At 42.4% G+C, this 25210-nt stretch overlaps 1 protein-coding gene across 1 annotated transcript in view; it reads left to right on the top strand.

Annotated features, from left to right (window-relative positions):
- The window catches only part of THSD7B (thrombospondin type 1 domain containing 7B), a 595317-nt gene extending 571112 nt beyond the window's left edge, over positions 1-24205 (top strand). The window contains exons 25-27 of the mRNA XM_030210867.1: positions 18712-18904; positions 22645-22732; positions 24127-24205. Coding sequence (XP_030066727.1) covers positions 18712-18904; positions 22645-22732; positions 24127-24205 — 360 coding nt within the window. The remainder of the gene's footprint in view (positions 1-18711; positions 18905-22644; positions 22733-24126) is intronic.
- Positions 24206-25210: the final 1005 nt, after the last annotated feature.

Raw genomic sequence — 25210 nt, 5'->3', positions numbered from 1 at the left:
ATACTAATGTAACTAGGTATATATGTGCTTATATGTTTAAACATAAGCACTTAATGCTAGCCATACAGCTGGTGTAAATGTTCATGCCTAGAAATATGCACACAAGTTATAGCATGATACAGGATTATAAAATTCTATAAGTTATATGTGTAAATATGATCCCCTACCACACTTCATCCAGACTCCGCTCATGTGAACACCCATCTACAAAGTACAGGATATCAAAGATAGGTGTGTTCTTTCAGAATAGCACAAAGTTGGATTATAGTTATTTATGAACCACTGCCAGACAAATTAGACCCTAATATTCAATGTCAGGCCATACTGGAGTGGAGGAGTAGCCTAATGTTTAGTGCATCAGCCTGGGGAACCTGGGTTTGATTCCCACTGCATCTCCTTGTGGCACTGGGCAAGTCACTTAACCCTCCATTGCCTCAGGTATGAAATAAGTACCTGTATATAATATGAAAACTGCTTTGATTGTCACCACAAAAAGGCAGTATATCAAATGCCATAGCTACATTGATAACCAGGCAAAATTAGGAATGGTATTTATATAATCTTAGTTGCCTGGGGGCCCTTTTACTAAGGTGTGCCGAAAAATGGCCTGCACTGTTGTGGGTGTGTGTAGTGGACGCACGCAGGTCCATTTTTCAGCGCGCCTGCAAAAAAGGCCTTTTTATGGGGGGGGGGGGGGGGGGGGGCGAAAATGGATGTGTGGCAAAATAAAAATTGGTGCCCATCCATTTTGGGCCTCAGACCTTACCACCACCCATTGACTTAGCGGTAAGGTCTCATGCATTAACTGGGTGGTAATCGTCAGCGTGCGTACACTGCCAATTACTGCCCAGTTAGCACCACGTGGTAGAAAATGAAAAATTATTTCTGTCGTGCATATCAGAAGCACGTAAAAAGTAGAATTACCACACGGGGCATGCAGTAGCTGGGCAGTAGTTCTAAATTGATGCGCCTAGTAAAAGGCGCCCCTGGTTAGCTATCAGGCTTATTTTCGAAAGAGATCGCCGGCGATCTTCCGACACAAATCGGGAGATGGCCGGCCATCTCCTAAAACCGGCCAAATCGGTATAATCGAAAGCCGATTTTTGGACACACTCGCCGGCATTCCGTCGTGGAGGTGGCCAAAGTGTCGGCAGGGTAGCGAAGGCGGGACGTGGGCGTGCTTACGAGACGGCTGGCTTCAGCTGATAATGGAAAAAAGAAAACCGGCAATGACGAGCATTTGGCTGGTTTTACTTGGTCTATTTATTTTCATGACCAAGTCTCAAAAAGGTGCGCAAACTGACCAGATGACCACCGGAAGGAATAGGGGATGACCACCCCATACTCCCCCACTGGTCACCAACCCCCTCCCACCCAAAAAAAACTTTTAAACATTTTTTTGCTAGCCTCCATGACAGCAGTATGCAGGTCCCTGGAGCAGATTTAAAGCCAGGTGCACTAAACTGCACGGAAGGGAAGGGCATGCATGAAGGAAATCGCATGCAAATGAGCTGCTCATTTGCACACGAATTAACTTCCCTAGGAGGGGAAGCCAGTCGGCCAGCTCGTTAAAAAAAAAAGGATCTTGCTGATCAGTTATGTTATGACTTACTTGTTCTGGAGTGCTGTATTTTATGATACTGTTTTGAGAAATGTTCAATAAAGACTTCATACAAATTTTTAAAAAGACCCTGTCGTGCATTTCCCTTGATGGCCATCTTGCTCACAGCTTTTTTAGTAGTAACAATGGGATTTGAACCAGTCACCTCTACATTACAAGACCAGTGATGTAACCACTTGGCCACAGCGCCACTTACTTGGATGTCCCTCCCTTTTGATTATACCCCTTCAGGTCTCTCTCAGCTAATCACAGCACATTTAGCTGTCTGTGAGTGGCTGAGGGAGACCTGGAGGGGCATAATCAAAAGGGAGGCACATCCAAGTACATGGAGCTGTGGCCAAGTGGTTACAGTACTGGTCTTGTAATGCAGAGGTGGCTGGTTCAAATCTCACTGTTACCACTAAAAAAGCTATGAGCAAAAACAGTTTTGATTTCCCCCTTCAGGGAGAAAGACGGCTATCAAGGGAAGTGCACCGCAGGGACTTTCTTAATTTGTATGGTCTTTATTGAACATTTCTCAAAACAGTATCAAAAAATACAGCACTCCAGAACAAGTAAGTCATAACATAACTGATCAGCAACATCTAAATATCCAGAAGTACCAGTGCACTACGAATGGTGGCCCCTCCCACAGCCAAATGCCTTGGATTTGGCCGGGGTTTAGGTGGCCAGTTCCAGTTTCCATTATCGCTGAAAAACAAAGTCAACCATCTCAAACCAGGCGATCTATGGCATTTGGCTGGCCCCAACCGTATTATTGAAACAAAAGATGGCGGCCATCTTTTTCGATAATACGGTTCCGGATAGCTCTTTGCGGTGCCGCCAAAATAGATGGCCAGCCATCTATTTGGCCGGCACGGTTTGATTATGCCCCTCCACGTGGCCACCGGCACTGAATATCACAGGGGCCCAAATAACTTCCAGAACCATTCCAACTCCACCCTGGCATTGCCCAGATAGTGTTGTAGCAGTCAGAGATGATAGTGACACTGCCGTGGTAAGTGACACTGAATATTGACAGAGTAATTTAACATGGCAGGAGCCTTCTTGCCAGGTTAAATTGTTTTGATTATCAGACCTATAATTTATCATTTATTATTTACCTGATTTCTATTTATTGGGACCAAGGATTTTAATTTCTTTGAGCCATCAAATTGTATATAAGACTCCCTTGGTAGAAAATGGTACAAATCAATTCTCTTGACTCTTGAAAACCTGGTTTTAATTTAATTAAAATGGAATCTAGATTGCCAATTGAAAAGATGACATAATTAGAGATATATGCTGATAAAATGAGAGTTGTGAAGAAAACAAATCTTTTCAACAGCAGCATTTGATTGGTCCACTTAACTTTTCATGATGGATTATTCATATGGGAGTTCAATTATCAGGCAGCTAGCATTTGTCATAGTCTGAGTAATGAAGAAACATTATTCTATAAGATTAACAAGGTGAAAAAGGACACTTTGGAGACATGGAGATAAGGAAAATATTCTAATGCAGTTTTAATGATCATGCATTTTATTAAAAATCACCAATTTCTAAACAAATACAGTATATTAAGTTATTTTGTAATGCATTTAGAGAAAATCATTTTGGTGTTTCTATAGGGGAAGAAAGGGTACTGAACCCTGGCCTAACTGGCAGCACTGAACAGGATTACAATGATTATTCTTTCCTTGGAACAATTTCCGGTCACAGCAGCATTGTCAGTTTTGGCAACGTTTAAAGGGATCTGTTTTTCAAAGAACCACTGTGTGGAGAAGATAAATGTTTTCATTTTTATTTCACTCAGTATTATGTCTTTTACCTCTTCTGTGTCCCTGTTCCTCCCCACATCCAGCTTCCACCCTTCTGTCTTCCCTTCCTCCCACACCTCTGACCCCTAGGTCAGTATCTCTCCCTGTTTCTCCCATACCACCTCTGTCTGTTCCCTTCTCCACTACTGCCAACTCCAGACTTCGCACCTTCTCTCTCGCTGCACCCTACGCCTGGAACAAACTTCCTGAGCCCCTACGTCTTGCCCCATCCTTGGCCACCTTTAAATCTAGACTGAAAGCCCACCTCTTTAACATTGCTTTTGACTCGTAACCACTTGTAACCACTCGCCTCCACCTACCCTCCTCTCTTCCTTCCCGTTCACATTAATTGATTTGATTTACTTACTTTATTTATTTTTTGTCTATTAGATTGTAAGCTCTTTGAGCAGGGACTGTCTTTCTTCTATGTTTGTGCAGCGCTGCGTATGCCTTGTAGCGCTATAGAAATGCTAAATAGTAGTAGTAGTAGTAGTCCCCTACTCTGGGGGCAGCATCTCTCCCTCTTTCTTTGTTCCCTGCTGCCCCTATGCCCCCCCTACAATCTGGCATTTCTCTCTTCCTCCTTTGCTCCATTAGTCCAGCATCTCTCTTTCTTCCCACCCCCACTCCAATCTCTTTCTCTTTCCTCCACTACCCCACTCTTCGCCTGGTCCAGCATTTTTCTCACTCTCCTCCCCCCAGGCCCCTCTGGTCGAATCTCTTTCTTCTCACCAGCATAGGTCTGGCATTTATCCTCCCCTCCACTACTGTGTATCTGACATCTCTCAACTGCCTGCCTTCTCTGCCATAAGTCTGGAATTTCTCATTTCTCCTCTTCACCATGGGTTTGGCATTTCTCCCTTCTCCCTACAGTTCTCCAAAGGTTATGGTGGGTTGCCAACAGTAGAAGTGCTGAAAATAAGCCTTCTCCAACCAGAAAATTTCCCATCTGCAATATCCCACTCACAGAAAGTTGCATTAGAGGAGGTAGCATGCAGCATAGAGAAGGCTCCAGGGCCACCCAGAGGAGGCCTGTCTTCAGCATTTCACTGCTGGTGACCCACTGTAAGTTTGGAGGACTCGGGGTGGCACAGGGAGAAATGCTGGACTGAAGGAGGGGGAAGAAAAGATAAAGAGATACTGGACAGCAGGCGCAGAGATCAGGGACCCAGATGCATATATTTGGGAATATGTTGCTTCAATGCAGCAGGAGGCAACCCCAACCCATGAGCAGCCCTGGGCTTTTTGCTGGGCTGTCTCAATGGTAGCTGCATCCCTGACTCCTACTCCTATCCCGCCTAGACCACCAGGGATTCATATAGGTAGCCTGGAGAGGCCTAAAGGAAAGAGGGGATCTTCAGGAGGCTCTCTTGGTGAAGTTCTTTTGGTGAAGGGGGAAGAGCAGATGGTGTTCATATTTTTAACTGCACTAGCCCTTTTAAGAAGGCTTCCTAGGAGTCTCAGGCCATATGTAAGTGGCACCATGCTCCCAGGGAGCTGAATAACATAGGCTGCAATATTGAGCAAAGCTATTAATTTAGGGGGTCTTTTACTAAAGATTAGCTTGAGTTATCTACATTGGGCCCATAGGAATAAAATGGGCCCTGCTGCAGATAACTCGAGCTAATATTTAGTAAAAGACCCCCTTAACCCAGGAGTTACTAACCTGTAGTATTGAATTACTACAGGTTAGTGACTCCCATGGTAAACTAAAACTCCCCCACCCCATTAATCAACAGAATGGTATAATTCCATTTATAAAGTATGGATGTACTCAAAACTATTACAGGCAGTATACAAAGAATCCAGCAGCATAAACCTGTTTAAGGAGATGGGCTTACCTTTCTAAGGTTAAATAGAAATATTTAACCTCAGAATGCCAGTGAAATGAATGCCAGGAGCATAGAAAGGTATTGCTGATACACACTCCCAATTTTCTGATCATGTTTCATGACCTAAGCAACTGCAACAGAAGATACTGGATGGAATAACTAAGCAATTCAGACTCTTATCACGTCTTAACAATTTATCTATCAAGACTGAACACTTTTATGTAGTTTAAAGAGGCGTACAATTACAATAGAGGACAGCTTATAAGCATGGGTCAAATTGTAACTTTCTCCTAGGTTTTGACACTGCTGTGGGGCCTAGTTCTCATGCAAAAAGTTGTATATTGATAAGAGCAAGGAATATTGATCTGGAAGAATGAAGGTCAGTGTAGCTCTGTTGAGAATGACTAAGCACAACTTAGTTGGGAATACCCATACTATCATGCCCCAAGGTGTTTCACTTTAATTTTATAATGGTCAGATACCTGCAATGAGCGTTCTTAGCTTTTCTGCTGTTCCCACTAATTTCAGTTACAAAGTTGACTGTTTCTGCTGTGCTGTATTTCCCCCCCAACTACCCCCCCCCCCCCCCCCTCTCTCTCTCTCTCTCTCTCTCTCTCTCTCTCTCTCAGGCATTTGCTTACTTCTAAATTGTATTCATCATCATTTGGTTTAACATGACTATTTTCCTGATTATGTCAGGCTATCATAAAATTATCCCATGGTATTTAACAAGTGATGTTTTAATGATTTTTTTAAAACAATTTTTATGCCTATTATGAAAGTGTAACCCTTGTTAAGTCCTTTTCACACTTGCAGTTCTTGCAGATGGGTGGAGGTGAACTAAGGATTTTTTCCCTTTCAAATGTTGTACTCCACTAATGATTTCATAGTTTAAGAAGTACTTTTGGCTGATTGCATGAGAAAGTGATTTGTGAAATTACAGATCCATAGAACTGTTAGGACATCTGGAGCTAAACATAATTGGGAAGGAAAACTGGGACAATGTTAATTATTAGTATATATTTACTGCTTTTTTAAAGAAATTCACCCAAGGCAGAGTACAGCAAGTATAAACTGGACATAGGCAATAAACAATTACAACAGTTAAAATATTAAATAGCAGTACACATTCTGGCATCGTATGCTACTTACAATTCCAACACAATACACATTTCGGGACCCATTTACTAAAGGAAATTATGCCCTAATGCACTCTTAGCACAAGAAAAACTGGCTACTGCAGAATGCATTACAGTATTTTGTGGTATTATGCCTGTTTGCACAAAATAAATGTGTTAACTATTTTCTAAAAAAAAAATATTTTAAACGGGGGTTTCATGAGCAAAGAGTGGGTATTCCCACATTATCCAGCTAGATTGTTTGCATTAGTGCAACTTCCCCTTATGGGAGCACTTCAAGCTAGCATCTTACTCCAAAGCCATCTTGGCCTCCATATGCAGCTATTTAAGTTTTGTTTTTTATGCCATTAATTTTCTAGATATCCTCTGTGTTCACCCCTTGCCTTTTTTAATTCTGTCATCGCTTTTTCTCCAGCACCTCCCTAATGATACCTGCATTAATTGAAAGGCCTAGTCCCTGTCCCTTCTTGAGTTCCTTACATAAAATTCTGTTAGGAATTTGCAATGCATTGAATAGGAGAGTCGTAACTCTTTTAAATAAACAGTACTTAACCTGCTTTTTTTTTTTTTGCAGTGAGTTAACTGACTTAGAAACCCATATTAATCACTTAAAATTCATTAAAAGCCACATTAAACAGCTAAGATGGATTAGTAAATAGGTCCCTATATACTGTAATCAGGGATCTCTAAAAAGATAATGGAAAAACCTAGAGAAAGATTATTATGTGGAAGTAAAAAGTGATAAACTACACTTTATAATATGGAATTTACTAGTGTCTGCATCAACTTAGTGCATGGAAATAATTCTTGATTGTGCTGGAGAGGTTGTTCATACATTTTCAGGTGATTTGATATTGCCCTTTAATATATGACTTCTGATAAGAAATTTAAAATTTTATGAACAAGATGAAAGCAACTCAGCTCTTCAGAGAAGCTGACTGAATTCTGTTGGACTGAATTCTGTTGATGAATTTATCATAGAATCAAGGGTGAATATTGAAATTGAATGAAGTATATTATAGAATATAGCCCAATCTGTTTAGATTAGGCCTGCTACGGCCAAATATCGCACTGTCTGTGTAATTTCTTACTCACCCTTGCCCTGTCCAAACCCAGCCCTTTTAGATTGTAAGCTCTTTGAGCAGGGCCTGTCCTTTTATGTTAAATTGTACAGCGCTGCGTAACCCTAGTAGCGCTTTAGAAATGTTAAGTAGTAGTAGTAGTAGTATTTGTATTCCTTATACTAATGTATCAGGAGTTGTCAGGTGGCATTAATTAAATTTAATTCTAGAATTCATAGGCCATTTGGTCAAAGTGTATAACAATACAAATTTTAAAATTTGTATCGTATTAATGGCACTAATAGTCCCATTAGCGCGTGACCAATACCGCATAAGCCCCTACTGCCACCCAATATGTAGGCGGTAAGGGCTCATGCGCTAAGTATGTGCTAATCAGTTACATGTGTGGCAATGTAGCTGCGCTAACCGATTAGTGTAGAACATGCCCACTCTCTGCCCCAGATGTGCCCTAGCGCTAAAATCCTTAGTACCTTCACCTTCACCCATCTGCAAGAACTGCAAGTGTGAAAAGGACTTAACAAGGGTTACACTTTCATAATAGGCATACAAATTGTTTTAAAAAAATCATTAAAACATCACTTGTTAAATACCATGGGATAATTTTATGATAGCCTGACATAATCAGGAAAATAGTCATGTTAACCCAAAAGATGATGAATTTTTTAGCACGTGAATAGCGCGTGCACATCCAAAAATTACCTCAGCGTGCCCTGTGGTAAGCCATTTTTTGCTGTGGGAAGCACATGTTAGTGCTTACCACAGCTTAGTAATGCCCCTTAGAGTGTAAAGTGTTCCTTATTTATTTATTTATTTATTACATTTGTACCCCGCGGTTTCCCACACATGGCAGGCTCAATGCGGCTTACTTAGTAACAATATAAAGAATTACAAAGTACTCCTGCACCACTCGCTGCCGACAAAGAAACCTCCCCCATCTCGTCGGCAGCTCTTATGCGGTGCATGGGGACCTCCCAAGGCCCTGCCCCCTTCCGGCTTCCCGACCAATGGTGGCCAGGGCATCCTGCTACATCACCCAGACCATCAAGGGGAAGCCAGAAGGGAAGGGGTCGCTCAGGCCGGGGAGCTGCCATGCAGCAGCCGCCATGTTATGTGCGGTTGCTCGGCATGCTCCTCACTGGCCTTCCTAAGTCGCAAGAAGAATATACAGTTTGTAGTAAACGCAATATTAATGGGGTTAACGGATAAGTAAATTGAACTCTGTATCTCTCATTCCGGAATGGCGATCGCCATTACGGCATAATGTAAGCCACATTGAGCTTGCAAATAGGTGGGAAAATGTGGGATACAAATGCTGCAAATAAATAAATAAACATAGGAGGAATTGGGTTCTGGCTTGCCTAAGTAGACATAGCTTGTAAAAAATGTTGCTTAGGATTGTATTAACATGAGCTTCCATAGCGAATCCTGAGTCATGAACTTTTGTTGTAATTTGAAGTGAAATAGAGGTACCTAAAAGAGAAACTGCGCACTATAGACCAGCTGGGGTATTGCCCTGATCTCATTCAAGATAGATGTAACCCAAAGTGGATGCCCAAAATCTCGTACCCACCAATCTGCTATTCCCCAGAGATCCGGGGCTAGGGATCACTTCAGCAGTGCCTTTTAAAACCAGGAGATAGCTACTGGCCTACAACATCACCCTCCAGGAACTCCCACAGCGATGATCCAAATTGTAAGCTCAGACTTGCACTGGGTAAAGTTAATATATAATGTGAAAGTTGAAAATAGGCAAAGACATCCACTATACGACATGCCCCGAGTCACCCACCTTTGGAACGCTGCATTTTCCATGCTTGGTAAAAACTCCACATTGTCCTCTCAAAGGGAGCAAAAGACTACTAGTGGATGTCTGATTCCACAAAGGGATCAACTCCTTCCATAAAGGCCAAAGCAGCTAAAACAAACATGGACCAGATAATTAAGATGGAAAGGGAAAAAAGAATGCACGCTCCATGTCAACACCCGTGAATTTAGTCAATCCCAAAATCCAGTCTCACAAATGATGAAATATACATGCGGAGATTTGGAATGCCTAGGCCCCCCCCCCCCCCCCCCCATGCTGTCAGGGCCCCATCAGAGAGCACCACTTGGCCTTAGGCTTCTTCCTCCCCTCCTCCCCCACAAAAACACACTCTACCTGCCTCTATAACTAGATGCCAGCATGTTGCAATAGGTGTGAATATGCATAGCACCTTGCTGTGGCAATGCATGAAAACTTTTCTGCAAGATTTTGCAAGGCATTAAAATCAGCCAGTTCATTTGTATGCATAGCTAAATTGCATACAAAATGCCAACTAACCTGCAAAATGTTTCTTGAGTAACTACATATTACTAACCTGCCCGTCAGCCACCCATTTGCCAAAAGCAGTGGCGTTCCTAGGGGGGCTGACACCTGGGGCGGATCGCCGATGCACCCCGCCCCCCGGGTGCAGTGCCCCCCTTGGATGCAGCGTGACCCCTCCCGCAAAAGAACCCCCCCCTGGGTGCACGCCGCTGGGGGGGGTGTCACGCGCGCCTGTCCTTCATTCGTTCCATGCTCCCTCTGCCCCGGAACAGGAAGTAACCTGTTCCGGGGCAGAGGGAGCATGGAACGAACGAAGGACAAGCGCATGCGGCACCCCCCCAGTGGCGTGCACCCGGTGCGGACCGCACCCCCCCCTAGGAACGCCACTGGCCAAAAGTATCTATATGCTTCTTAAAATCAGTGAGTCCTGCTGTATACTTACAAAATTACAATTTGTGGTATTATCAGCAAAAGTGGCAATATTGCAGTATATTCTTTTCTATAGATCTTTAATTTAAAAATACTAAATCATAGTTGTCTCGGCACAAACTCCTGTGGTACCTCATTTATCAGTTTATTAATGAAATATGTGCCATTAATTGTGACCCCCTGCATCCGTCAGCCAGTTTGAACCCACTTGCAAATATTGTCCTTAAACATAGTAACATAGTAGATGACGGCAGAAAAAGACCTGCACGGTCCATCTAGTCTGCCCACGATAAACTCATATGTGTATACCTTACCTTGATTTGTACCTGTCTTTTTCAGGGCACAGACCGTATAAGTCTGTCCAGCAGTATTTCCCGCCTCCCAACCACAAGTCCCGCCTCCCATCACCGGCTCTGGCACAGACCCCGTATAAGTCTGCCCTCCCCTATCCTACCACCATCTTATCATTCCTAATTTCAAAACTATGCTTTCACGCAGTACCATATGAAAGGTTTTAGTGAAATCCAGATAAACTGTATGCATCACAAATGCGATATGAAATTACAATATTCTCAAAATAAAAAAGGTTGATTTGGCAGGGACCTGTTGCACATGAACACATAACAATTCATCACTAATGCTTTATGCTCAGATAGTCAACTGTCTCATTTTCATGATAGATTCCTGTATTATCTATGGAATGGGCAGCTGGAAAATTTTCATTTCTTATTCCTTCCCATGTGATTCGTAGCAGTTTTTCTTTTATTTGGGTCATTTTTGCGGTTTTGTTGTTATGGGAGCAATGTCATCAAAGTGTGCACTCTTTTGAAACAGCAAACAAAAAAAACACAAAATGGCTGATGTTAACGCCCGTGGTGGTCAGCAGTTTTTAAAACTCTGACAGCTGCAGGCAGAATTAGCCATAGGTGTTCAATTCTGGGCCATGTCCGAGCACTGGCATTGAATATCTGGGCTAATTTAGGATAATACCCAGTGTACCTGAATGAAACTCACCTTGAGCTACTACTGAAAATGGTGTGAGCAAAATCCAAATAAATATATAAAATAAGGAAGTGGCTGAATATTGACCAGGATTCACATAAGGGATGAAGATTAATGCCCCATGCTCTTCCTAATCCTGCCCTCCTCCACGACCCCAATCCCCCTGTTCCTCCCCCTACCCCCATAGGCCCCCAAGCCTCTAAATGCCTGGTGGTCCAGTGAGGCCTTATAGGCAAGAGCAATGCCCACTCGGTCCTATCCATTAAGTCAACATTACCTGTATTACTGCATTCTTTTGTTTTGACACACTTAGATTATTGTAATGCCTTACTTTAGGCATGGCTAGTAGTAAGGTTAGATGGCTACAACTTGTACAGAATACTGTGATTAAATTGCTTACGGGTGGAAGAAAATTTAATTATGTCACACTGTTGTTACAGTCTGAACATTGACTCCCTGTACAGGTTAGATTACAGTATAAAATTTTGCTTTTAGTATGTACAGTTTTCCATACAGGCTTATCTTCATTTCTTTCAGTGTATCTGACTCCTTATGATAGTACCCAAGCTCTTCGTTCATCGAATCAGAATTTTTTAAGCTATTCCTTCTTTTCATCAGATTTTTCAGGATGCATATCGTAAATCCATGTTTAATGTTGTAGGGCCCACATTATGAAATGGGCTTCTTTTGAATATTTGATTGGAGCCATCCCTTTCAAGTTTTAAATTAAGGTTAAAAACATACCTATTTAAGAAAGCATTTATTGTTTGAACTTTAAATCTGTTTTGCCCCTCTCGGCTTCTGTTGAGGGTTGCAGGACAGAAGGGGCTGTAATCTGTGGGACCGTTGACAAAGTGTTGTCGTTCTTCCTTTCCTGTTTTTATTGTATGTCCTTTCTCTCTTTGTTTTTATGATTTTATTGTAAACCACCTGGTTGGTTTGTCTTATAAGTAGTATATCAAAAAAGGAAACCTTGAACCTCCAACCCTGAGCTAGTGCAAAATGGCTGCTGCAGCCTCTAACAGTAATCTCATGGCATTACAAGGGTGGGGATGGGGAGTGGGCAGTGGATGGGAGGGCTAGGCTCATCCTTACACATGTCTGGGGTGGGTAGGAGGAGGACAGCAGGAAAGTTGGTGCTGTAAACCAGACCTTAACCAGGCAATAGCGAATATCGCTTACCTAATTATTTGGCAGTCTGAATACGGCCTTTAACCAATTAGGTCCCAACTCCTCCCAGGCTCTGCCCATGGACTGCCTCTGTACTAACGGGACAGTGCAGGAATGGTCTGTGGGGATATTCAGGTCACTGTCTGGTTAAGTGCTGCTAAATTTCACCACTTAGGTGGTCAGAAGCAATTTAACTGGGCAGAAGCCCCTCCTGCTCAGTTTAATCACTTTGAATATCAGGCAGAACATTTTTTAATTTGTTAATGACAGCCACCCCTTGTATTTTCCTTGAAATCGGCAACAAATCTGTTTTTAATTCCTTTTGGAATTCAGTCACTTGTATTCCATGATTCCTGTCTTTTCCTCTTATGCATACTATTTGCTCTGCGTCAATATTGGACCATAATCATTCAGGGCTTGTTTTACTAAGTGGCAGCAGCCCAGCAGTACTTCCCACTCCTATCGTGCCATCATTTCTGGCGCTACGCAAATTGGTGGCGGATGGCAGTAAAGCCCCCCCCCCCCCAAAATGGCCATGTGGCAAGTGCGTTACTTGCCGCTCGGCCATTTCCTGAAGGAAAGCGAGACCGGCCCTTTTACCAGCTGTGGTAAAAGGGGGCCTCGGCACACACGTAAAACACAGGCCGATGCCAACACAGGTCTCCTTTTGCCGCAGCTTGGTAAAAGGGGACCTCAGTCTGCAGAAAAAGCTTTATTACATGTTTCCGAACAGATCAATTCCTATGCCTCACAAATTGCCATATGGTTCGTAATAAATATGGTGATTGGTGCAATGTATCCCTCTAGCTCGGGGTGCTCAACCCAGTCCTTGAGACACACCTAGCCAGTCAGATTTTCAGGATAAACACTTTGCATGTCCTACCTCCATTGTATGCAGATTTATCTCATGCGTATTCATTGTGTGTGTCCTGAAAACCCGACTTGCTAAGCGTGTCCCGAGGACTGGATTGAGAACCCCTGCTCTAGCTGCAGGCCATTTGTTTTCTCTTCTTTTCATAAGACTGAGGTGTTCCCTGTTAAACTTGGACAGTACTCTTGCTTTTGATTAACAGATAATAGATTAATAGATAAAAACCTGGCTAAATATCCAAACTGTTACTCTTTGTCTGTCCTCTATTAACAAAATAAGTTTATGCAATAATCTAAAAATAGATTCTCAATGCATCAGTAAGATGTTATTCTAATACCTACAGGTGAATCTATAAAACGTTTGCACCAGTGAGAAAATCATTAGTTTATGTCCGATGTTTTAAACTTGCAAAGTGTTTATATTTTGTAGATATTTCATTTAAATATTGATTTAACTATAGATGTCTGCATTCTTCCAAATGCTTCACTTGTAATTAGTTTCTGCCCAGTTTGCTAATTGTAGAGACATCAGTTCTTCCACAGGCAGTTACTGAGATTGCATACCAAATTACTTCTTACAATGGATTTCTTTTCTACTAAAGCTCCTTTCCCAAGGTCACCATTAAATTACAGTATAATAACACCATTTTTGTTCTTTGGGCTACATTTTCTCTTCCTTATTGCTGTCATTCATCTATTAGTTCCCAGCAAAAGGCAACTCACATTTCTACCCCCATTATCCCCCTCATTCTTTAATCTTGTACATACATTTTTGCACTTACATGTGTAACTTAATTGATAAACTAGGTGCTAATTGGCGCTAGCTGGCAATAATCAGTTATGATTGGAGTTAATTGATGTTAATTGGTGTAATTTGCAGTTACACATGTAACTGTACTTAGTCATAATTCTATAACCTTGGCTCATATATCCTTTGGTGCATAACTGCTAGAGGTTGTGGACATGAGAGAGGCGTGTCCAGGTCAGCGGCATGCCCAGAACTTACACGCTAAAGTTATACTGTCAGTTACTTATGTAATTGACAGAAGTTAGGCATGAGCATATATACAAGCCTTTGCCACGGCATAAGTGGTTGCACCTAAAGTTAAACACAGAAGGGCTCAATATTCAGACTGTGGGAGGCAGGCCAGCTAAGTTCCGCGATCAGTGCCGACTCTGGATATACAATGCTGGGCCATTTCAAGTGACTTGTTTTGAATATCCGGGGGATTTTGGCCAACTCAAACTTGGGCCATATTCTTTAACTATGCACGTAAATTTTTGAATGCCCATGAAATGCCCATTTTCCCACCCATAATCACACCCTTTTTTGCCTGTGGACATTAGAAGTTCAGTGCACTTTGTTACAGAATACGCTTAGCGAGTTATGTGCCTAAATTTTCATTAGGCCAATTAGTACTCATTATTGCTTGTTAAGTGTGGTTGTCAATGCTCATTAGCTTGTTAAGCCAATTAAGTTATGTGTGTTGTTATAGAATTCATGCCGATTTTGGTGCGGATCTCTAGGTGTGCTATATAGAATCCAGGAGATGGTGGCCAAAGATAGGACTACTATTTAGGCGATCTGATTTTTCAGCTAAAGCTAGCCAACCAGCGCTTGAATATTCACAGGTAGTTGGCTATATTGTGAGATATAGCTGGTTAGCCACTATGGGCTAGATTCTATATAAGGCGCCTGAAAATTCTGCGTGGAAAAAAAATACACCCAGGTGCATTCTGTAAAATGCCTACATTTTATAGATTAGGCTTAAATTTCTGCATGGTATATGGAATAATGCTGAGAACCTCTCCACATGAACAAATATAGTCGCAGCCATTTACGCCTTGTTTTACTTGGTGTAAATCCCAATGCCTAAATTAGGCAGGTATATTCAATAACAATGCACATAAATTTTAGAAGTGCCCATGCCCCACCCATGGCCTTACCTCTTTTCAACTCCACAACTTAGAATTTAGGTGTACCACATTACAGAATACGCTTAGCGAGCAGTGCCTATAAATCTTAATGCCAGTTAGTGCTAATTGCTTGTTAACATCCAATTAACAGCGCTGATTAGCTAGTTAACCAATTAAGTTCCATGCATTCGATTTCCATGCGGGAATTAAGTCGCCATATATAGAATCCCAGGGTATGCTCTAACCTCAAATATTTTGGAGATAACCTGACCATTTAAATAGCGCTAAATATCAGCCAGATAAATGCAGATTTATGCTAGTATTCTAATCGCCATTATAGAATTCAGGCTTAGCACACATACATTAGGTGCCTAACTTTAGGTGACCCGTGCAAACTTACCCCTATCTGCATAAATGGTCTATTTGAGAGGAGGAGTGGCCTAGTGGTTAGGGTGGTGGACTTTGGTCCTGAGGAACTGAGTTCAATTCCCGGCACAGGCAGCTCCTTGTGACTCTGGGCAAGTCACTTAATCCTCCATTGCCTGCTGCATTGAGCCTGCCATGAGTGGGAAAGCGTGGGGTACAAATGTAATATAAAAATAAATAAATAATAAATGGTCTATTTGTGTACTTGTGTGCAAAGACTAGTACAGTGCTTAAGTGTTATTCTGCAAATATCCACTCAGCTTACATGCATGTTATTTGCAAGGGGGGAGGTGCACAGTGTGGAGCTTGGGCAGGATATAGGTAGGTCTCTCACTTACATTAGGCACACAAACACCAGCGATACATATGGCGTTTGTTCTTTATTTGTTGGTGCATTGATAGCCAGTTATGCTAGTATTCAGTAATGGAATCTAGCTGCCAAGATTCTGTTATAGAATAGGATCCATATAACATGTCCTCCAAGTGCCTAATTGGAGGTGCCCAGTTATATAATTGCCCTCTGTATGCCTGAAAATATTGAGATTTCTCCTTCCCTTGTGTCATCCAATTCTACATTATACTTGATTTTCAAGAGCAGCTGATTACTAAATCTGTTTTCCCAACTCTTCTGTGTCGTGTATGAACAGATATGCTTTCTGAGACAAATTTAGGAATCCGTGCCAAGGAAACAGCTTTCAACTATAATTGAATGACAGAGCTTTGTTTTCCAAAGCTTAATTTGAAATATTAAGCATCAGCAGATTTCGTGTCCGAGGTCTCTGACCAATCTCTGGTCCTTTGTAAATGTGTTTGGCACATTTGTCCCACTCTGATACAGCCTTTTTTTTTTCTTTAATCATGGAAGTTGCTCTGCAGAGAAGCATTATCACTTAAATTTAATATTAACCTTGTAAAGCAGTGAAAACATGTATTTAGAAATATAAAATATGAATGCAGATTAAAAACTGCAGAGACCATCTAGTCTGTCAGCTTTCCCTTCTTGTTGCAGTACCACAGAACTCACCTAGGTTCTGGGTTTTTGCAATCCTCCACACAACTATGGGTCATCTGTCCTAATTCTACACTTTTCTAAACGAACACTGCAGTATGTTCAAATTAGGGGCCTAGCCAGATTTCGGCGGGAGGGGGGGGCCAGAGCCTAAGGTGAGGGGGCACATTCCCCCCCCCCCACCGCGCCACCATTTTTGACCCCCCCCCGACACCGTCTTTGACCCCTCCCTCGGCGTCGCCAACCCTCCCCCGTCGCCATCGCCTTCGAGGACCTGTGCTGGTGGGGGTCCCCAATCCCCGCCAGCAGAAGTTCTGTGTCTTCACTGAAGACTCTTCAGCCCATCTCTGGGTCGGCGCGTTGCTGCAGACTGCTGCAGCAGCTGATCTGATTCTGCAAGCGGGAAGCCGATTCTCTTGGCGTAGTATGAATCGTCCTGACGTCCGACATCAGGACGATTCATACCACGCAAAGAGAATCGGCTTCCCCCTTGCAGAATCAGATCAGCTGTTGCAGGCTGCAGCAACGCGCTGGCCCAGAGACGGGCTGAAGACACAGAACTTCGGCTGGCGGGGATTGGGGACCCCCCCCCCCCCGCCAGCACAGGTACTCGACAGCGATGGAGGAGGGTTGGCGATGCCGGGGGAGGGATCCAGGGCCAAATCTGAGGGGCCCAGGCCCCCCAGGCCCACATAGCTACGCCACTGGTTCAAATAGCAAGGTGTGTTCCAGACGTGTTTTGGGTGGAATTAGGGAGGGCCTGTTCTAGGAATGTCCAGGTTACAGAAAGACGCTCTGATTGATCAGTTGTCCACTGGGGGGATTAAGGCGTGATATCTCCTTAATGCCCAGTGGCTGCTCTCTCCCTCCCATCCCCCTGAAAATGAAACTGAAAGGAGGTACACCACATATTATGGGCATTCTTAACAGAACAAGCAGCAGGTCTGAGGGGTAGCCTAGTGGTTAGTGCAGTGGACTATAAATCAAGGGACCCAGGTTTAAATCCTACTTCTGCTCTTTTTTTTTTTAATTGTGAGCCTTCCAGAAACAGAAAAATATCCACTGTACCTAAATATATAACACTTGCAAGCTTGAAGGCCATTGAAGTGGTGTATGTTCAGGTACAGTAGGTATTTTTCTGTTCCTGGAGGGCTCACAATTACAAAAACTTGAATCTGGAGTGGCCACTGTTGGAAACAGGATGCTGGGCTTGATGGACTTGGTCCCAGTATGATAATGCTTATGTTCTTATGTTACACATTGATGCAAAAACAAAACAAAACCCATGATCTCTCCTAGTATTCTCCAACCTGCTGTTGGTGCATATTCCGTCTCCATGCTGGTGACACTTCAGTTGCACAAAGTAGCTACCACAAATTGACCTGCAGCATGAAAACACTTATATATGAGTTTCTTCTGCACTTAAAGAACCTTCAAGTAGCTAGAAAATGTACACCTAAAATTAGAAGCCCTATATAATTTTCCATAATAGCAACCATGAAAACACTTATAAATATGAGTTTCTTCTGCTCTCAAAGAACCTTCAAGTAGCTGGAAAATGTACACCTAAAATTAGAACCCCTATATAATTTTCCATAATAGCAAGTTGCCCTCTATTCAGTCATCCAATGTTTTAAAACCTTTCAATAGTATCCTTCATTTTCTTGTTTTTCTCCAGTGGTGCTCCTTGGTCAGCTGCCGTCCCGGGCAGATCACGCTGCACCCCCCCCCCCCCCGGTGCAGTACCCCCCTGGAACCCCCTGGTGCATCATCTCCCACCCCCCCCCAGCACATTAGTTCCAACCCATCCGGATGCATTGCTGTTACCTTCTGGGGGGAGGGGGCAGGTAGCAGCCGTGCGGCTGTCGGCTCCGCTGGTTTCCTGCTCCCTCAGCCGCTTATGTTGGCTCCCCTGGTTCCCTGCCCCAAAATAGGAAGCAACAGAGGAAGCAGAGAACCGGTGGAGCCAATAGCCACGTGGCTGCTTCCTGCACCCCTCTGCAGCGTGTACCCGTGGTGGACCGCCCCCACTGCCCCACCCTCGGTACGCCACTTGTTTTCTCTCTGTCATCTTTTCATTTATCTTTTGCCATATATTTTTGATTTTCAGGATGGAGTCTGCGGCTGTGAAAAGGGCTATGCAGAAGTAATGAGATCAAATGGTTTCCTTGATTACTGTATAAAAATACCAGGCCTAGAAGACAAGAAAGCTGATGTGAAAACGTTTTCTGGGAAGAACAGACATATAAACTCGAAACTACCTGACATTTTCAAAGGATGGTCCATTCAGCCTTTTGATCCTGGTAAATTTTCTTGAGCCTGACAAAACACAGTATAATAGGACAGAAAAAGTATACTTAGGGGCCCTTTTAGAAAGGTGAGGTAGGGCTACCACTGGATTGTGCAGGAGCCTGGCGGTAATTTCAAAGTTGACATATGCCGTTTCCTGTGGTAGCAAATAATTTCCTGTTTTCTACGGTGGGGGGCATTCCCGTTAGGAATCAGGCAGTGCAGCCACATTGCCATGCACTGCCTGATTACTGTGGGATTAGCATGTGAGCCCCTTACCACCAAATAAATAGGAGGCAGTAAGGGCTCACTTGATAAATGGCCAGGTGTTAATTTTGGACTTAGCACCTGGTCATTATTGCCATAAATAGAAATTTACATTTTTGGCAGACACACTAAAAGGTGGCCTGAGCGCGGGGGAAAATCACCTTCTAAAAGTAGTGCAGGCCACTTTTACCGTGTCTTTATTAAAGGACCTCTTAGTGACAGAAAATCAAGGACTTTATAAATCAGTAGTATGAAAATTGATTAAATTATGTGTTCTACTTGCCAACTAAATTGTTTACAAATATGGTTCTTAAAAATGACTCTCTTGATATAAAGGCTAAATATTGTAATATATTGTCTATTAGATATTTTAAAATATTTCTATTGAAAAAAATTAGCATGATTGCTCAAATTGCCTTTACAAAGATCCTGTTCCTCAGGACACGAAATTAAGTTGCAAGCAGGAAAAATTAAAAGCAATATGAGAAACTACATTTTCATGGAGAGGGTGGTGGATGCCTGGAGTGCTCTAGTAACACAGAACGGCATTTCAGGAAAGATATTCGACTCAGAAAATGGATGTCCAAGTCAGTGCATCATATATCAATATCCATGTATTTTAGAACAGGATCTACTGACATAAAGCCTGCTCTGAAATTCATGAGAAATGGAAGTCCATGAGCTGGTGACATTTAGCATGAACATCCATTTTAGAAATTGAAATGTCTAAGGGACCCTTTTACTAAGTCGCGTAAGCGTCTACGTGTGTTCAATGTGCGCCAGAATGGAATTACCGCCCGGCTATCATGTAATCTTGCGATAATTTCATTTTTGGCACACGTCCAATACGTGCGTCCAAAAAATAATTTTTATTTTCGGATGCGCATATTGGATGCGCACCAATGGGCTCATTTTCGAAAGAGAAGGCCGTCCATCTTTCGACATAAATTGGAAGATGGACGTCCTTCTCCCAGGGACGTCCAAATCGGTATAATCGAAGCTTGATTTAGGACATCTTCAACTGCACTCCGTCGCAAGAACGGCCAAAGTTCAAGGGGGCATGTCGGAAGCGTAGTGAAGGCAGGACTTGGGCGTGCCTAATACTTGGACGTCCTTCACCCATAATCGAAAAAAACAAGGATGTCCTTGACGAACACTTGGTTGTTTTTACCTGATCGTGTTTTTCTGATGACTAAGGCACAAAAAGGTGCCTGAAATGACCAGATGACCACTGGAGGGAATTGGGAATGACCTCCAGTTACTCCCCCAGTGGTCACTAACCCCCTCCCACCCTCAAAAAACATCTTTAAAAATATGTCATGCCAGCCTCTATTCCAGCCTCAGATGTCATACTCAGGTCTATGACAGCGCATGAAGGTCCCAGGAGCAGTTTTAGTGGGTACTGCAGTGCACTTCTGACAGGCGGACCCAGCCCCATCCCCTCCTACCTGTTACGTTTGTGGAGGAAACAGCGATCCCTCCAAAACCCACTAGAAACCCACGGTACCCACATCTAGGTGCCCCCTTCACCCATAAGGGCTATGGTAGTGGTGTACAGTTGGGGGCAGTGGGTTTTGGGGTTTCAGCACACAAGGTAAGGGAGCTATATTCCTGGGAGCAATTTATGAAGTCCAAAGCAGTGCCCCCTAGGGTGCCCGGTTGGTGTCCTGACATGTCAGGGGGATGACCAAATTTAAGGATTTGGATGTCCCTGACAGTATTTTCGAAACAAAAGATGGACGTCCATCTTGTTTCGAAAATATGGGTTTCCCCGCCCCTGGATCGGGGCCGTTTTGCAAGGACGTCCAAATCTAAACTTGGACATGCCTTTTGAAAATGCCCTTCCAAGTGGTATTTGAGATGTACAGGTCATTACCGCCTGGTTACCATATGAGACTTTACCACTAGGTCAATGGCTGGCAGTAAAGTCTCAGACCCAAAATGGATGCATGCCAATTTTCATTTTGCTGCATGTCCATTTTCGCATCTACACTACCACAGGCCATTTTTCAGCATGCCTTTGTAAAATGGCCCATAAATTATGAATGGGGCAAAACAAGGGACATTGATGTCCGTGTGGCAACATATGAATGTCCTTGTCATAAAATGCAGTCTTTGTTATCAGACTCGTATGATTATATTTTACCAAATAATTCTTGGTTTAAATTCACTCTATATTTAACCAGATCTAGCAATACCACTCCAACAGTTCACAGTATCATTGCTGTCTAAGCTTTTCATACCACATCATCACTGGTCTATTGTTTATTGAAAAAAAAATTCTAAAAGCTTGATAGAGGTATATAAAATAATAAGTGGAGTGGAACAGGTGGATGTGAAGTGTCTGTTCACGCTTTCCAAAAATACTAGGACTAGGGGGCATGCGATGAAACTACAGTGTAGTAAATTTAAAACAAATAGGAGAAATGTTTTCTTCACCCAACGCGTAATTAAACTCTGGAATTTGTTGCCTGAGAACGTAGTGAAGGCGGTTAGCTTGGCAGAGTTTAAAAAGGCATTGGACGGTTTCCTAAAGGACAAGTCCATAGTGGAGGAGTGGCCTAGTGGTTAGGGTGGTGGACTTTGGTCCTGAGGAACTGAGTTCTATTCCCACTTCAGGCACAGGCAGCTCCTTGTGACTCTGGGCAAGTCACTTAACCCTCCATTGCCCCATGTAAGCCACATTGAGCCTGCCATGAGCGGGAAAGCGTGGGGTACAAATGTAACAAATTAAAAAAAATAGACCATAACTAAATGGACTTGGGAAAATTCCACAGTTTCAGGAATAACTTGTATAAAATGTTTGTACGTTTGGGTAGCTTGCCAGGTGCCCTTGACCTGGATTGGTCGCTTTCGGGGACAGGATGCTGGGCTCAATGGACCTTTGGTCTTTTTCTAGTATGGCATTACTTATGCACTTAAGTACTGTGTTTCTTATTCATTATCTTTAAAAAGTAAGATACTTTCACTTAACTTATTCTGGTCCAAAACTTCATAATCCAAGTTGGTAAGGGGACTCTTAGCTGACATGAATCATGTTTCGCCTGAGGCTTCTTCAAGGACTGTCCTCTTAAAATAGTTGCCATCTCTCCTACCATCTCTTGCTTCTTCTCAAGATGGTTGGAGAGATGATGACTATTTTTTTCACTACAAGAATAGTTAAGATCTGGAACTCATCACCAGAGGATGTGGTGACAGTTGATAACGTATCTGGGTATAAAAAAGTTTTGGATAAGTTCCTGAAGGAAAAGTCCATAGTCTGCTATTGGGAGAAATGAGGAAAACTGCTTGCCCTGGGATTGGTAGCATGGAATCTTGCTACTATTTGGGATTCTGCCAGGTACTTGAGACCTGGATTGGCTCCTGCTAGAAGCAGGATACTGGGTTAGATGGACTATCGGTCTGCCCCAGTACAGCTATTCTTATTTACTTATGTTATGTTCTAGTCAGATATATGAGTAATCCCCTGCTATTTCTCTTTGTACAGATGGCAGAATTAAAGTTTGGGTATATGGTGTATCAGTTGTCGGCTTTCTTCTCATTGTTTTCATAATTTTTACATCATATCTAGTTTGGTAAGTAGTGTGCTTGTGTGCCTGCATGTCCTTACAATTATATTTTTCTCAGATATTGATGACTGATGACTCATTGCCTTTATTGTACTGTCAGTGAGCATTCTAAAGCCAAGACAAATATGTATATATAGCAGTGTAGCAAGATTATATGCCAATCAGAAACCTAATGGTAGTGCCACAAGAATACTATTGGGGTCAACTGGTGCCATTTTGAAACCAGGAGCCGACAGGGCAGGAGAAACTGAGGATCACTCCACCTTATCCACTAGACTCCAGGAGAACCCCAGTAGGTGCTTGGGGAAGGAGGGGGAATAAGGACTGAAAGATGAGGGGCTTGGCCTGTCTGTGATGTCAGACAGTTGGGGAATATATCAGGAAGGTGGAATAATGTGATTATGGGTGTCGGGGAGTGAAACATTTACCTTACACTGTCCCCTGTAAAAGACAGCAGACTTGACTTGGGCCCCACTATCATGTGATGTTCTGAGCTTCACCAGTGCAAATTTATATTTATAACATGGGTTGTTTTACTGAGGCACTGCTGGTTAGTGACTCTCACAGTAAATCGAGCTGTGTTGAAATGTGATATCTTATTATAAATGTAAACTGCTTTGGTTGTAGCCCAGAAAGTCAGTATATCAAATCCATGACCCTTCACCCCTTTATCACAACTTAGTAACTGTTCATCTAAGACTACACCAATAAATATACTGAAATAAAGTTAACTTGATAGCTTATTAGTAACTAAGGCTGGATTTTTTTCAACCAGATATACCGTAGTTCCCACCCCCAGCACACGCCACTTCCGGTGCTACAAAATATTTTGTAGCGCCAGTGTTTACCCAGCGGTAATCAGGCAGTGCCTTGCACTACCTGGTTATTGTTGGGTTAGCACAGGAGCGGTAAGTCCCCCCGCCCCCGAAATTTCCATGCGGCAAGTGGTTTACTTGCTGCACAGCCATTTCTTTTTTAAAAAATTCAGCCTTTTACCCGCTGCGGTAAAAGGGGGCCTCAGTCTGCACCTTTTTACTGCAGTTTGGTAAAAAGACCCCTTTGATTCTGCTGGTGTATGAGCCAATCACCACTCACTCACTCACTGGGATGAGCTGTAGATTACTGCCATGATTTGTTTGCATTCTCATTGATTACTGCATGGCAGTGGTAGTTTTTTTTATGGAACCTTTATGATAGAAGGCATGTGGTCAGCTGCTCTAACTTGTGTTTTTCTGCACCAGCCTGCAACACTGAACAAAAGCCAAATTTATCATGTCGAATATAGATAATGCTTTCTATTTTATCTAATTATTTATTGTGCAGGAAAGATTTATTTGCAGTTAGTTTTGTATCTCAGCACACTTCTCTTTATTTAATTACGATATTTTATTGTCTTTCAGCAAAAAGCCAAAATCGCATCAAAGCACACCTCAACAGAAACCTCTGTCCTTAGCATATGATGGAGACATCGACATGTAACATTGAAAAATAAATCCAAAAGTAGACATCAACTGCCTTAACAGTTTTGTTGTGTTTTTTTTGTTTGTTTGTTTATATATTTATTTTGTGTGGGGGATGGGTATTTTATTTTAATTTATTTGTGTTTTTATTTTTTTACCTTTGCCTTGGTTTGGTTTCATTGTTTCCACTTTGGAATATTATATCTTGGACTTTTTCAGTGTGGTACACTGAGGCACAACAGGAATATCAGACGCTTGGAATGTTGCCAGGACTTGTTAGAAACATGGAATGAAGGATCGTTAGCTTTATATGGCTTCCAGGAGATCTGAAAATGCCTGTTAGTGTCCTGTGTGAGAAAGCAGAGCAGAACTTTTTATGAAATTCATCAAACTTCACTAAACATCAATAAAAAGCATGATGACAATCTCACTGAAACCACAAGTCTATCCATCAGACGTTTACTTGCTGTGACAAAATATAGTATTGAATCATTATGCACTATATTAGTGCCAGATTTTTCATTATTTACATCAACGATTTGTGTAGTGTTACCTTCTGGTTTTTAAAGACCTTAAAGCTAGTCCTTGAATTGTGACGAAAGCAAAGAAAATGAAAGGAAGCACAGTATACAAATTTCTCCTTATTTGCTTAGAAGAAATGCCTTGCTGTCATGCAACAGTCGAGAATATTTTCTTGCTTCCTTTTCATTAAAAAGAAGAATTGGGATTAATTAAACCACTTTGAGTGGATTAGAGAGTCAAGCTGCCTCTTAACAATAACAATATAATGAAGGACTCTGGGTGGATCGTGTTAGCCATTAAAGGAACAGAAGCATTCAGTAGAAGTGAAACTCTTTCTTGATACCTTTGGAAACTCTGAAAGTGTGATTTCAGTTGACGTCTCTGCTTTTGTAATATTCTATTTCTAAACCCTTTTTTATATTTCATTGTCTGACTGCATTTGATATACATCATTGCACATTATGTAGTAGCCTAGTTAGAGGGGCTGTCCTGCTTTTCTAAT

Source organism: Microcaecilia unicolor, chromosome 7 (assembly GCF_901765095.1).
Source record: "Microcaecilia unicolor chromosome 7, aMicUni1.1, whole genome shotgun sequence".
Taxonomy (NCBI): Eukaryota; Metazoa; Chordata; class Amphibia; order Gymnophiona; family Siphonopidae; genus Microcaecilia; species Microcaecilia unicolor.
The sequence above is the reverse complement of the archived record's forward strand: the minus strand, read 5'-3'. Positions and strand labels throughout refer to the sequence as shown.